The 15,782-nt window shown below is 40.6% G+C and overlaps 1 protein-coding gene across 1 annotated transcript; it reads right to left on the bottom strand.

Moving 5' to 3' along the window:
* Positions 1–228: 228 nt before the first annotated feature.
* Positions 229–15,763, bottom strand: LOC101852746 (mitochondrial import inner membrane translocase subunit Tim17-A). The gene is made up of 5 exons (XM_013085649.2): positions 15,642–15,763; positions 6,550–6,649; positions 5,633–5,696; positions 1,121–1,249; positions 229–308 (listed from the first exon to the last, which is right to left on the bottom strand). The coding sequence occupies exons 1-5, from the start codon at positions 15,665–15,667 to the stop codon at positions 244–246; spliced, it is 384 nt and encodes a 127-aa protein (XP_012941103.1). The 5' UTR covers positions 15,668–15,763; the 3' UTR covers positions 229–243.
* Positions 15,764–15,782: the final 19 nt, after the last annotated feature.

Here is a 15,782-nt window from a genome sequence, read left to right as displayed (position 1 = left end):
TTTACGATAAAACATTACAGAAAATAAATGAAGTAAACAAAAGTGCAAGAGATTTATACCTGGCTGTCTTTCAACTGAAGAGTATTCAGGTTCAGGAACAGTGTAAACAAGCCTGCCATTCATATGACAACAATATCAAAACAACCCCCCCCCCCCCCCCCCCAAAAAAATCCCACAGACTGACACAATGTTACCAAAACTGAAAATAAATAGTGAACTGGTACGGTAAGTATTACTACAATGTCATTGTCTGTAATTTGCAAACCACTTACCAATAACAGCAGAGCCAATGATTGCTCCAGTTCCATCTGAAAAAAAAAGAAGGGGATGGAATCAATGAGACACATGATTATGATATGAAGGTCAGACTGCCAATTCAGATATGAAACAATGGTTTTGCTAGGGTCAAATCAAACTCTTTTTACAAAATAATAATATAAGCCTATAATGACTACAGAAAAATGCAATATCAAAGAACAGTTCTTGTTTGATGAATACGGTACAACAATTATTTTTTCAATAATAGCTAGACAGGAAAATTTTATGAGCAGAAGTAAACAGCAGGTCTGGAATCTGTGCAAGTAATTCTCCATCAGAACTGTGATCATAATACCTTCGCTGACCTCACTTTATGTACAATAGGCATTATCCCCCTCCCAGTTTAGAGAAGAAACAGGGGGTGGTGTGGGGTGATGTGGTGGGTTGGGGGAGAACCCCCCCCCCCCCCCCATTCATCGACAGCTTCTTTGCTTTTTTTCATTGTGCCACTGGAGCTTACTTTCAAAGAACCACATGGCAATGGGGCAATTTTTAGCTTTTCAGCTAGTACGTTGTCTGTGTTTGTTATTTGGCTCTCTTGGCCAGTTAAAATTTCCAAAATTGTTATTGACAAGTGTGTCTTGTCATTAAGGCTTTGGAATTGGATCAGTTAGACACTGCAATAGCTATGAACCACCAAGTGCAACAAAAACAGAATTTACCATAAACACTCTGTTCAAAAACAAAATAAACTACAACACTTACGCAGCACGCCATTACATAATGTTAAGTCTGAATAGCAAGAGTGCCCATCTACTAATATATTTTAAAAAACTGTTGAAATCAAGAACAATTTCCTTACTTCTAACAGACAAAATAGCGCCTGTGAGAGCTCCGCTGGTAATAGAGTTCCATGGATCTTCCTTCTTGCGTATGTACACCATGGTGCAGTCGATGGCAGAGAAGAGTCCTCCCCACACAGCAAAGTTACCTGTGGGGACACAGAACATGGAGTAGACAACATGAGCCCGACCATCCAGATACATAGTGATTGAGACAGAACAAACAATAAAATACACCACATGTGCATTTCACTTACTCTACTAAACTGGACCACAGAGATGGAACTGTAACAACTTCCTGCTGCATGTTTCATTTACTTTGAGCATTTCGCTAGCAGTCCTGCAGCTGGTTAGCATGCACATTTTCAATTCCCACATAAAAACCACAACATTTTGGCTCTTTTCCTATGGAGAAACAATAAATGCAAATTAAAAATATATACCACAGACCGAGCAGCAATGTGAATGAAACCACGACCAGAATGTGAGCTGCTCGGATGAAACTGCGGAACTCGGATTCAACGAGGTCGCTGGGCCTGACCTAAAATCCTGTTGAATCCGAGAGTTCTTTATAAACAAACATGAGGTTTTGTGTGGATAATTATAGGCACTGAGCAAGTAATGTATAAAGAGAAGTAACAAGTGGTGCCTAAAATGCCTGCATATTATGAGCTGGGCAAAAAAAAAAAGAAGACCAACTTACTCAAATGCACGCCTGCGTCATCTCGATTGTTTGCCAAAAGGTTGTGTTGCTGTGTAGAGCCTAGCATACAGCAACTTTTGATTCCTTAGACCAATGCATAATTCATTAATTAGATTTACTTCAAGACTATCTTTTCATCATTGTAATAATGATCAGTTGCCGGGGGAAAAAAGACTGACGTGTTGGTATCTGCGACGTTCCACGCCAGGACCGCTGGTGCCCCCCCTTCCCCTGACACCCACACACAGTCACATGTGTGCAGGCCGCCTGCCCAACCCCGACACACACTAGAGTAGACACGTGCGTGTGCCAACAATGCATGTGTGGGAATGAAAGAAGGCCGCTGATTGGTCGCATGCAATCAGCTAAGTGAATAATGGTTCACGATGCAGGTGCAATGGATGTTTTCCAGCGAGGAATAAAGTTCGTTTTGGGAGAAAAATGAGCCAAGCCACGCCTGCGGGGGCTGTTCACCCTGGAAGCAACCTCGTTGAATCTGAGCTCGCTGATTTAAATGTTCGTTGAATCCGCGTTATTTTTATTGATTTTAAAGAAGAAAAAACCCCCCCAAAAAAATAAAAAATGGGGAATCCATCTCCTTTCGTTGAAGCCAAGTTCCACTGTATGTGAAAAAGTAAATTGGCTTCAGTAATCAGGCCTGAGGCATAAAGACAAATCTTGTGTGCACTTATCCCAGCAATAGAATAGAGATTTTTTACATTAAAAAAAACTTTCCTTCAGCATCCTTGTGCAAGTAGTACTCACAAATTTCTTCTGCTACTTAAGATGAATTGAAACTATCCGAGCCCAAACTGACTAGTACATTTTACTCATTACCTTTGTAAACAGAAGCTGGCAAATGATATTTAGAGGGAGCTTTCTCAATAATTTGCAAACATTTTCAAACTGGCCTGTGTGTTGCCTGTCTAGTATAGATCTTGGTAAATTGTGCTGCCCATTCTGCAACTACTTGAGCCTTTTTAAAATTGATTTGAGCAGCCTACAATCAACCCCATGTTGTTACTTCAAAGGATGACTTGTACTAGAAAGAACATAAAAGAGAAGACAATATGTGAGGCAGCGTGGTGGAATCAGGTTCTCGTCAAAATAATCAAAGTGAAGAAACTTGCATTTTTCTGCAGGTTTGTGAATTTTTATCAAATTTTTTTTTTGGCTCAACATCGTTCATGCCCATTAAAGAACTCATTTCTATGTGGACATTTCTTTAAAATGTTGATTAAAGGCACAACAAATGTAGATTTTCAGTTACCACGGACTCTTAAGCTAAGGAAATAACTAATCTTTGGCTGCCATTTTCTCTCTAATTTTACCTCTGAAAACAGGTAATCCAAACCTTCATTCGCAAATATCTCAACTTGTATTCAAGATAAATGGATATTTTTTTCATCAAAATAAAGACAAGTGAACAAGCTTTAAGATGATACTAATAACTCTACATGCCCAAAAATTGACGAGAGCCTGATTCCACCACGATGCCTCACATATTTAAAAAATTACAAGCTAGATAAGTTAAAGATACTCCGTAGAACAGTGTTCGCACACTCAAAGTACATAGAAGACTAGGTGAACGTGGCACTCGCTTGAATTATATTTTTCTGCTTTGTAATGCTGGAACTGACATGGACCTTAGTGTACTCAGCGTGTAATGACACATATGATTTACTAAAAGATACTTGAGCCTCTTTTATGTTTAACCTCTAGCGCCCGAAACCGTTGCTGCCCTAGAATACTATACCGCTGAAAAACGCTGCTCTCAATTGACCCCAGTTAGCAATCACTACTTTCTGCTGCCTGTGTCAGGGGAAACAACTGTATTACTATTAGGCCGGTCCCAGAGTGGCTCTGTAGGTCTGACCTGTAGCTCGCACCGTGCAAATGAATGTATACATTATGATGATTATCGTGTGCTTAAGCAGCGTCGCTGTGTCGTCTGTTTTTTGTCAGCTGAGATGTGTGATGCCTCAGACGTGTTATTCAACAGTGTTGTAAAAATGGCGGACATGTGTCGCCTCGCTTCGTGTTTATTTTCGACTGAAACTCTTCAAAGATCATCAAAATCAACAAGAAGTATTATTAGGTGCTTTACTATTAAATATTGCTAGCATCAACACTTGGCCACAAAATCACCCAGAAATGCACTTTATCATACTCTTAGAAACTTCGAATCGAGAGGCTGACCTGGTTTTGACTGTTGTCGTAGGCCTAGGCCTAGATCTAGCCTTGCACTACCAATGTAAACTATCGCCGCGCGCAGCTGCAAGTGTGTTTGTGTGTGTGTGTGTGTGTGTGTGTGTGGGGGGGGGGGGGGGGGTGAGGTGTGCACTTGGCACATGACGTGAAGAAGAGTTGTCCCATCTTGGTATAATTGGTCTTGGATTACACAGTACCTAAACATAGCAAGGCAGACCCGTCAGTTGCACACCTACACACGTCAACACACAGTGCGGCTGTGCTGAGACGCAGCGAGTGTGCCTCGCACTCGCTGAGACACAGGCGCCAACCCATAGAGCGGCTGTGCTGACACGCACATGGCGTGCGCCAGGCGAGCTACAGGTCATACCTACAGAGCCACTCTGGGACCGGGCTTAAAGTTTGCTTGCACAGGAGAAAGTTTTGAAAACTGAATTGAGAGAGCTGGTGGCTATGAAGAAGCGAGATGAATGATTTATCTGAAGATGAGTTGCCTAGTCCTTCAGGGCGAAATTTATTTGAGTTATTTCACATTCCTGACAGTGGTGCTGAAGATATTCAGTCAGATATCTCAATTGAGAATGACTTTAATGTGCAGCAGTTGATGGGAAGTCATGATTCAGATAATGACAGTGAAAAGAGCAGTGGTGCTAGGCCTACATCTAGTTCTGGGAACTCAGGCACAGTCACAGCTGATGGTGATGCATGTGCCACACCCACTGATAGGTGGAGTTATGACTGCACAGACCTTGGGGAAAGGTTTTGCCATTCAGAGATCTATTCTATGGTCTCTCTAAAATGTTAGACCTAGACTCAGAACCTGTCGAATATTTTATGGAGAATTTTTAAAATGACATTCGCTAACCAAACCAATAAAATGCTGGGCAAAGGAGACGAGTGTCTTGATAGGGGTTAAAAGCTTAGTGTAAGAAGCAAGGAAATCACACAAAGCCAGGCAAACTAGTGCAAGCAACAACCCACCGCCCTGCTTGAAACAAAAGACTCTGTAATGACTGTTTTGAGGCATAATAATGTTACAATGGACATTGCTCATTAGCCATGAAAAAAATGAGTAAATTTCATTATTAGGTCAACAGTGCTCACTCCCATGGGTCACCATGACCCACTTTTAGAGTCATTGCTGCATGTAGGGTAGCCAGTCCATTTATCTACTTTGTATGAAAATTTGAAAGAAATCTGTGCACAAATATTTAAGTTATTTAGAAAACTGTACCATGACTCATCTTTAACTGTTCCATTGAAAAAAAGTCAGAACAACAATAATAGAGAGTAATAATTGGGAAAAACTTACGACACTAAAGGTTACTTAAGGATGCCCCTTGAAAAGAATTGAAAATTTACAGTCGCATTTGCAAACATAAAGACAGTTAATAGACACAACAACTATGGCGTAAACTTAGAAAATAATGCTGAGAACATAAACAGTAACCGTTTTTCTTACCTTATTTTTTTTTGCTTAAAGAAAATGATATAAATGTCTAGATTTTGTCAGGATATTTTATCTATTTGGCTCTCAAAACACATCCCAGTGTAACATGACAGAATTCTTAAGAAGGGCCTTCCTCATAATAATTCTGAACATAATTGATAATCTTACCTCCAACAACAGGAGCCCTTTCTTTCAGTGTGACGAAGCTGCTGATCAAACGTCTATAGTTGCCCTGCAAAAAAGTAAAGAAAGGAAGCAATGAGAGACAATGCAGTGGTGCTTCAGTGATTCAGATTAACCTGAAAATTCAAAACTTGTTACTTCTTTTATACGGCATATAATACAATTTTTACTTTTTGGTAAGTGTTTTACGGCGCTCGCAACTTCATAAGGTCATATATGAGCGCGCGGGACACACCTAATACTTTTTAGTTGGTAGGAAATTTTGAATTTTGCACAGGTGGCGGCCGAAGCCTACTCTTATTGATTTTAGACCACAAAGGGATCTTTAACGTGCGCAACTTGCACACGGGCCCTCCGAGATTTTTCACCCTTGTCCGAGAAGGCTAGGTGTAGATCTTTCCTACCAGAAGACCAGGGGTGTGGTAGAAAGACAGCTGTAAGAAGGAGTCAAGGAGTAGCAGTCAAAGGAGGGGGCAAAGGAGGTGAGGGGGTGGGGGCAGAAAGAGGAGACGAAAGCAGATGACAGAATATTGCTGGAGAGCAGAAAAGGAGGTGAAATGAGACAATTTTAGAGAAAAAATTTTTTCGGTTGCTACCCGGATTCGAACCCGAGACCTTTGAATGAGAGGCCAACACCTTACCCTCTAGGCCACGAGAGCCCCCGCACATAATACATGAATGGCAATGGAAAATAATGATTGAAAAGGCAAAGACCACAGAGCTTTCTTAACAGGTAAAACTATAAATAGACTACTGTCTTGACTGAAAAGAAAAAGTTAACACCCAGCAGTTCTCTAAAAAGGTTAACTTTAGTATTAATATCAACAACAAACATTGAGAGGAAAGACAATTTGGCATTATTAGTATAGAGAACAAGTACCCCTTCGGGCATGAATACTTACACTGGGAGCATTCCTATAGCCCTTGATACCATGAAAAAGAGAGCCTCCAATGGCTCCCATGGAGAAGGCACCTCCACAATCTTCCATAATCCTCCATGGACTGAAGAGAGAATGATAACAGAAAACGTTTAGAATAAAGGCCAACCACCTCCACCCCTTGACTTTAAATTATTTTTAAAAACAACAAACAAACATTATATGTTTGGCGTTTAGCTCAATTTCTGCTTTTTGCATTCCCAGGATTGACACCACGCTCGCTAGAAAGTGTGGGAACAAAATATCGAGATATTGTCAGTGAATACTTTTTTGATCGTTTTTGTGCTTTTCTCATAAAAATTTCGCAAATTTTTCCACAGAAATTTGTATTCAGTCTAGACATCTAGTCTCTACTCAATTGTTTATGAACCGAATTGGATGAAACTTTGTAGGCCTACACGGGTCTATTATGATGTTGTGCACACTCATACAACAGGATATATTATATTTGATTTGTAAAGTAATTTTTAAGAAAAGGAAGTGGTTAGTTAATAATAAGTGACATTTATATAGTGCTGAACCACGATTTAAGTACACAGTTACACAGGCTCTGAGAGCTTTACAATACAGTACAACGTACAATGTAACAGTAACATAAAACGATGTGTTCTGACTGAAAGAAAATCCCTCCAAATATTCATTTAATTTAAATTTAAAACCAGAAACGACCTCAGCTGACATTTGAATGAATCAAAAGATTTGATCTCTCTTTAAGTACTTGGTAAAGCATTCCAGATCTTGGGGCCTTGGTATACAAACGCCCTTTCACCCATTGTTTTAAGATTCATTGATAGTAAAATAAATTCCTTTTCGTCAGCTGATATGACCTTAAACTGCGAGTTGGAATGTACAGTCTTAACATGTCATGTGAATGTGCTCAAATTCTTGAACTAAATTCGGGGTGAGAATTTACCTGCCTCGCTATTCTCACCCCCTCGTTTTACCGTAAATGACCCTAGAGGGAGCAGGGCTCAGGTTACCAGAACTGATGCTCCACAAGATCATGTGCATTTTCCACTAGTCAATGAAAGTGAAGAAAAGACCATGGACAGCACATTATTTATTTAAACTAGTCACAACTTAGCGCCCTAGCCCATTTGGTCTGAATAATTTACAACCTTTCTACTGTCGTTCAAGAGTATTAGTCTCATGCTCGTGTCTCGTTACGTTTGTGTACACACTCTCTGTTCTTTGAACAATAATTTATTGTGTGCAGGCACAGAGTGAGAGGCCTGCCATCGTTAAGTGTGTAAACAACAAATGGTATCCCGCGCAGTGGTAGTATTAGCGTCTGCATAGTGAGACATTTTTTACTGGAGAGACGAAAAATGTTCTTACAGTATTATTTCTATTTGTTGTTCATTAAAGACTTTTAGCAAAGATCTGGTTAAGATGATCATATATATAATGTTTGAAAATTTTTCCATATATATATATCCAACGTTAATTAAGAGTGCTCCTTCATCTCATGGGATGGAACGCTTCAACTATTACTATTTTTACTGGCCACCTATATTCTCACCCCTGGTGAGAATAGCTCATGATGACCTGCTATTCTCACCCCCACCACGATGTGAGCATGAGGCGAGCCTGTGTTCTTGTTCTTAAAGTTAGGCTAGATTTAGATCTAGATCTATAATTGTGAGGATCCGTAGGAATCAGCTGCGTTCTGCTCTTGACATTTTGTGCTTGCATCATTATATAGACTGTTTTTTTCGTCACTGATTTTTGTTTGTTTTGGTAAATGTTTTTACGGCGCTCGCAACTGCATAAGGTCATATGAGCGCGCGGACACACCTAATATTTTCAGTTGGTAGAAAATTTTTGAATTTTGCCCGGGTGGCGGCCAAAGCCTACTCTTATCGATTTTAGACCACCAAGGGATCTTTAACGTGCGCAACTTGCACACGGGCCCTCCAAGATTTTTCGCCCTTGTCCAAGAAGGCTAGGTGTAGATCTTTCCTACCAGAAGATCAGGGGTGTGGCAGAAAGACAGCAGTTAGGAGGAGCCAAGGAGTAGCAGTAGAAAGGCTGCAGAAAGAGTCAGGAGCCCAGAGGAGGGGGCAAAGGAGGTGAGGGGGTGGTCACTGTTGTTTGCTGTTCATGATGTGAAATGGCCTTCACCAAGCCCATTAAATAAACTAAACCTGAAACTTATCCCTACAAATTAACTTATCCTCTGTGCTGCTCTGTGTGTGTCTTTTCTTTAATAGACTATAGGCCTACTGTATGTTAGCACATACTTAATGACGGCTAGACTGGCAGTCTAGCCATACTTATTCTTAATAGCTGATCGTGGCGTTAGACGCAAGACGCGAAGTCTGTGATATCACCTACTGGTGTTACTCTCAGTACCAGTACCGGAGCCGGTACTGGCGGTTCTCGGCACCTGGTGCCGAGAAAATGCGAACACTGGATTTCGCCGGTACCGCCCACCACTAACACACGGTACCAGTAACTGGAATGTAAACAAATCGATATTTGTCCTGTGCTGTCACTTGCGGAATAAAAAAAGAAAATAAATACAAGAAGCCTCTTGTCGGGCTCCCCATCGTGACCGGTCAGTGAACCTGTTCGTCCGTATCACGTTGTGAGTACCGGTGATCGTTGGGGTCACTTGAAGTCTGTGCGCTGCAAAGTATAGGGCTCCGGAATGGGGAGATTATTGTTTTTAAAAAAAGGTAGAGTTGGGGGAGGGGTGGGGTTGAAGGCAACACCGGTGGACAAAAACTGACTTGAACCAATGGAGTTTCTGATCTGCCCGGTGCCGGTAACCTGACACTGAGACTAGCCTACGTGTCTGTTGCCAGTTACCGCGTACGTAAATATTGAGGCTACTTGCCCCGTTATCGTGTACATGACACTGAAACTACTGTACTTAACTAGACTCTAGACCAACATGCCCGGTTGGTTGCCGGTACGTAAATATTGAGGCTACTTGCCCCGTTATCGTGTACGTGACACTGAAACTACTGTACTTAACTAGATTCTAGACCAACATGCCCGGTTGATTGCCGGTTAGTGTACGTAGATCTAGATTAGATCTAGAGTACCTGGCCCAACCTGCGACCACGTATCGTATTTTGCTTCTCAGCGGTCTCTGTCAGCAAAATAGGTCAGGCAATCCATGTTCAGGGCCGCTTCAGTGTGTCAACTTCCGGTTTATACTGTGATTTCGTCAATCATTTCAAAACGTCATTCGCAGATTTCGCATTTTAACATGTTAGTGCTCTGCCCTTGGCGCGACCATGTGCGCACAGATATGACAGGTGCAAGAAAGTTGTTAGTACACCATTTTTAAAGGTTGGCTGTGTAGTTATTCGCACAGGGTGTGTGAATACTATGGAATTGTATTCGCACAGGGTGTGTGAACACTATGAAATTATATTCGCACAAGGTGTGTGAATACTACAAAACAGTAATGGCACAGGGCGTTTCAAAAGAAGGATGGAAATTTTCTAGATCTAGCATTTCTTCATTTTCCCTTTTTTCATCCTCTTTCGCGTAGGGAAAAAGATCATGGGATAGATCAAGAAATCTAGATCTAATTATTCTAATTGTGCAATGCGATACAAAACCCCCCCCCCCCACCAACTCAAATTGGAATTCAAGTTGTGTATGGTGTCAATGATAATGACTCAAATCTCTCTTTTTTCCTTACTTAAATTGTTTCTTCTGTTTTCTTTGCGGGAGAGAGAGAGAGAGAGAGAGAGAGAGAGAGAGAGAGAGAGAGAGAGAGAGAGAGAGAGAGAGAGAGAGAGAAGAGTGGATGCTTAACTTTAACCCTTAATCTGAAACAAGTTATAATTATACTAGATATCTATAATGTCCAGTTGTTTTAACATTTAAAGCCTTTGTTGCCAAAAGGTGGGATACCCCAGTGTGACAAACGAGGTCCAAAATCAACGTAGGCTCGACCCTGTGCGAATAAAATTAATTCTATGCGCACACCCGGTGTGAATAAAATGAAATCTTATGCGCACACCGGTGTGAATAATCACTTCCTTAAAGGTTAGTAAAATCATTTCTTTATCAAATTATGATGAAAACAATTATCTTTTAATAACAGAGGGCACAGAGACAAGTGGTCGCGGGTTGGGCCAGCTACTCTAGTTTAATAACTGAAGAAAACTTCTCTAAGAATGTATCTGATAAGCCTTTCACTTCGAACTCGACTGGCTGTACTAGCAGACGACTGACGTTCTCGGAAAAGGATTGACCAAAAGTGGAACTAGACAAGGCATGTAACTCCAATAAAACAGATTGCACACACAAGCTGCACAGAAGGCGAAGGAAAAATGGGGAACTGGTCGCACTCAGGGCAGGTTAGTATATAGAACTAGATCTAGATCTAGGGAAGATTGAAGAATACCGGACCACTCGTACATTATTGCGCGAGAAAGTGGGGTAGGTGGGGCGGGTGGTTTGGATGGAGGAGGGTTCAGGGGGGTCTCCCCCCTGACAAAATTTTAATGAATAGATATAGATCTATACCGATCTGAGATTCTCCATTGAGAGATGTTAAAAAACGGGAAAAATTATGAATTTGTAAGGTTGAGACATAGGCAAAGTCAGTCCGCTGGTCCGGTATTCTTCAATCTTACCTAGATTGAATCTAGATTGAGGCTACGTAACATTAAACATGCCCTCTGGTATTGTAGGCCTACGTGACACTGAGACAACCGTAATGTGCCTTGACGATTACCGTGTACATGATGACACTGTGACTGTGACTAGATTTTTATCTAGATTTTCTAGATGTAGAATCTAGATCTAGAGCCTATGTACGGCATACCGTCACCTTAGTGTTCTGAGATGACTATTTCCGGAAGTGAACTTTTGTATTTCCATAACTTCGGCTCTTTCAAAAACATCGACCCAAAATTTCGTTTTGTTGAGAGGCCAGCCTTTCCTGTAGGTGTGGGGTGAAGTTTTTAGTCAGATAGTGTATAAAGAAGACCCCTAACCGAGACTTGACGCATGTCATGACATGTACCCCATACCGTCATGTGTCGGGTTTTCTGTCATGGTATGTACCCCATACCATCACCCCCAAATTGAAGCACAACTAGGCGTTTGAAAAGAGGAAAGAAGCAAAGACGAACTCCTTTTGTACAGTGGGCCTAAGACAGAACTAATGTTTATATTGACATACTAAAAAGAACAACCACCAGAACAGACTCACATACATCTTACTCACACATAGATCTAGATCTAGGTACATGAATGTTTCATTTTACTCTTCCACACATATATCACAAACTCATATGAACATGATCTTCCTCACACACAAGTACATGAATGCTTCATTTTACGCTTCCCCACATATATCACAACAAACTCACTTGAACCAGATCTGTTTAAAATCGCTCTTGTAAAACCTTTGCTAAAGAAGCAAAACTTACATCAGAATGTCTTAAAGAACTATAGACCTGTTTCAAATCTACCTTTTTTGTCTAAAATCCTTGAAAAGGTTGTCCTCGAGCAGCTTCGTCATCATTACAAGAAAACAATCTGTTAGAGCCATTCCAGTCTGCCTATCGAGCTAACCACAGCACAGAAACAGCACTTCTTGAAGTCATGAATCGACATGCTTACTGATTGTGATTCAGGAAAAGTTGTTTTGCTGAGCCTTTTAGATCTATCAGCAGCTTTTGATACAATTGACCATCACATTTTATTGAAGCGATTGGAAGTGTCTTTTGGATAATCCGGGACTGCCCTTAGCCTTATCTGGTTTTCTTCTTACCTGTCAAATCGTTACCAATCTGTTTTTATTAAAGGGCTTATTAAGTCATCAGATCATGCTCTTAAGTATGGGGTCCCCCAGGGCTCAGTCCTCGGTCCAGTTTTGTTCACCATTTATACTCAACCACTTGTGAAGGAAATAGTTAAATATGACTTAAAATACCATTTCTATGCTGATGATACCCAAAGTTATGGTTCAACATTGTTTACCAACTTAGATGAACTTGTCCATCGTGCTGAAAATTGTATTGCCTTAGTGAAAAACTGGATGAACAAAAATAAATTGATGTTAAATGATAATAAAACAGAAGTCATTCTGGCAGGCAATGCAAAGTCTGTTAAAGAGGTTGACCATGATCACATTATAATTGGTAATGCAAAAATTTTATTTTCAAGAAAAGTTAAGAATCTTGGCATCTATTTTGATTCTAGTTTGTCAATGTCGGCTGAGGTAAATCATCTGATCAGCTGCATGTATTTAGAAATAAGAAAAATTAGTAAAATACGTCATCTGATCAATACCAAGTATACTGCTTTACTAGTAACTAGCTTAATTTTATCTAAACTCGGTATATAAATTGTAACTCCTTGTTATCAGATATCACTGGAGAAAGTTAAAAGACTTCAAACTGTCCAAAACAATGCAGCACGTTTAGTTTTATGGAAAAGAAAGCGAGACTCTGCTAAACCTCTTTTACGAACATTGCATTGGCTTCCTGTTGAGAAAAGGATTGTGTACAAGTTGGCCACCATATGTCACAAATGTTTGAATGATAATGCACCATCATATTTATCAAATCTGTTAAGACTGTACATTCCAACTCGCAGTTTAAGGTCATTTTCAGCTGACAAAAAGAAATTTATTTTACCTTCTGTGAAACTTAAAACAATGGGTGAAAAGGCATTTGAATACCAAGGCCCCAAGATCTGGAATGCTTTACCAAGTACGTTGAGAGAAATCAAATCTTTTGATTCATTCAAATGTCAGCTGAAGTCGTTTCTGTTTTTAAATTAATAAGATGAATATTTGGAATAATTTTCTTTAGTCAGAACACAACGTTTCATGTTACTGTTGTATGTTGTACTGTATTGTAAAGCGCTCAGAGCCTGTGTACTTTATTAGGGGTTGAGCGCTATATAAATATCATTTATTATTATTATTATTATTAACATCTTTTACTCACACACAAGTACTTGAATGCTTCATTTTACTCTTCCACATGTAGGCCTATCACAACAAACTCACATGAACATCTTACTCGCATACATAGGCCTACATGAATTTCCCTGTTGTTTCTTCTTCTTATTCCCTGCTCTCTGCTTCTCCAACTTCCTTAACTTTTCTCCTCTTTTCTCTTCTTCCTTCTCCCCCCTTTTCTCTTCCTCTTTTCCACTTCTTCCTTTTTCTTTTCTTCTTCCAATTTCTTCGCCTCCTCCCATGCTTTGTACTTTGCCCGTAAGACATGTATGTAGGGGCCTTAGCCCGCTTCTCTGTGTTGAAACCTTAGATAGTTCCAGCTTGCTGGTATGGGCAGGTTGACGAACGAGGGGGAAGGAATGAGTTGATTTTACAAATCAAGGTATTTTCTGTATGCCCCCTCGTTCTCCTTAGGTTCGATTTTGTGCCAATGGCAACGGCGGACCCAATGCATGTCTGATGCCATCCATCCAGTGGCAATGGCGTGATCAATTAGACTGTCAAGGACACAGCAAAAGTGTTGTCCTGAGGCAGTTTTTGGGGGGCTTGGGGTGTCACCAGAGTTTCATCTTCCAATGGTCTCAATGCCTGCTCAGGTAGACAATAGACATAGTCCTGGTTAATCACAGGATCCCAAGCTGGTGTTGAAACCAAAGGTAGCTGAAACTCTGCTGCAGGATCCAGGAAGTCCTCGGAGGTACATTCGATCCCCGAGAATTCCAGACCTGTGGTCGAAAAGTCTAAGGCATCAACTGACCACTCACAACTAGAGACAAGGGCAGTTAGGGGAGGGCCAGCAAGTTTTTCTTCTGAAACTGAAGCAGTAGGAGCAGGAACAATATCACAACATGTGGAAACAGTGGCTGGAAGAACATCATCACAACATGTGTATACATTGGACAGAGGAACATCATCATTACATACAACGGGATAGAGTTTCCTTCATATAAATTTGTTTCAAACATTAAAAAAGAAAAATCTAAAGTCGCTCATTTTCTAATGAATCCGTGTCTAAATAGATCTATCTAGATCTAGATCTATATAAAATCATAGAAACTAAAAAATCTAAAGTACTAAGATGCCATCCATAGTCCGTCAAGAAATAGGGTGACCTTATTTAGGCCTAAATAAGCTAAACCCCCCCTCCCTTACCTTATTTAGGCCACCTGTGGCCTAAATAAGCTAAACCCCCCCTCCCTTACCTTATTTAGGCCATATGTGGCCTAAATAAGCACTCCCCAAGAAATAACTATTTTTCAAGTCACGCTGCATGTAAAAAATACGGTGACTGTATGGGGTACATCCATCAAAAAATTGTACCCCATATCGTCACCCCCCCTACGGGCGCCAATTGTTACAACAAAGAGCAGCGAATGGTTTGTGGTGGTAACTAGACACCTTATAAACTGAATAAAAATGCGAAACGAATCCTGCGGGTACGATTGTAGAACCAATAGCTTATTTCTCAAGATGTATTGCACATCTGCAAGCCGTAATGGCTGAACGCGGTTCTTACATTTGGAGATGAAATGGATTATTTCTGCTCACACAGGTGTCTGATTCTGCTCAAAATTGTTGAACTTGAAAACAAAACAATGTTGAACGGAATTGTTTAGCAGACAGCATTCCAGATTATCGCATAATTGTCTGGTTGTCCAATTTTAGGCCGAATGCGTGCCAACTGACAGTATGACGTACGTGACGGTATGCCGTACATAGGCTATAGATCTAGAATATAGATCTAGAATCTAGATCTAGATCTAGATCTAGATCTAGGTGCCCAGTTACCGTGTAGACTACGTAGACATTCCTTTCCGTATTCCCTCACCCCTAGCTTTTAGGCCTTTCACTAGACTAGTCTAGACAATAGATTCTAGATCTAGAAAAATCTACATTATAATGAATGAACGTTTAGTCGAGAGAAAGTGATGAAACATTGCCTGGCTACGCTACAGGCTACATTGAGTGACTGAGTGACATCGAAACTTTACATTGTCATCAAACACCGGACCACCAGTACTACTTTTCAAATAGAAACTGACATTTGTACCTGATATATGAAAGACATTTAAAATGAAAGACGTTAGTGTGAAGGGGGAGTAATGATTACCATGGTTCACGTGCGTAGTCCTCCATGACCTACTGTGTACAGAGATGCCCTAAAATTACAAAAGAACGACCTCTCCAATGGAACCATGCACCTCTCCTTGACCCAAAGTCAACTACTACTTCCGGTTCAGGTTCAACTGCT

The sequence above is a fragment of the Aplysia californica genome, unplaced genomic scaffold (assembly GCF_000002075.1).
Source record: "Aplysia californica isolate F4 #8 unplaced genomic scaffold, AplCal3.0 scaffold00016, whole genome shotgun sequence".
In the NCBI taxonomy this organism is placed as follows: domain Eukaryota; kingdom Metazoa; phylum Mollusca; class Gastropoda; order Aplysiida; family Aplysiidae; genus Aplysia; species Aplysia californica.
Note: the sequence above shows the minus strand (reverse complement) of the source record. Positions and strands in the feature narration are given on the sequence as shown.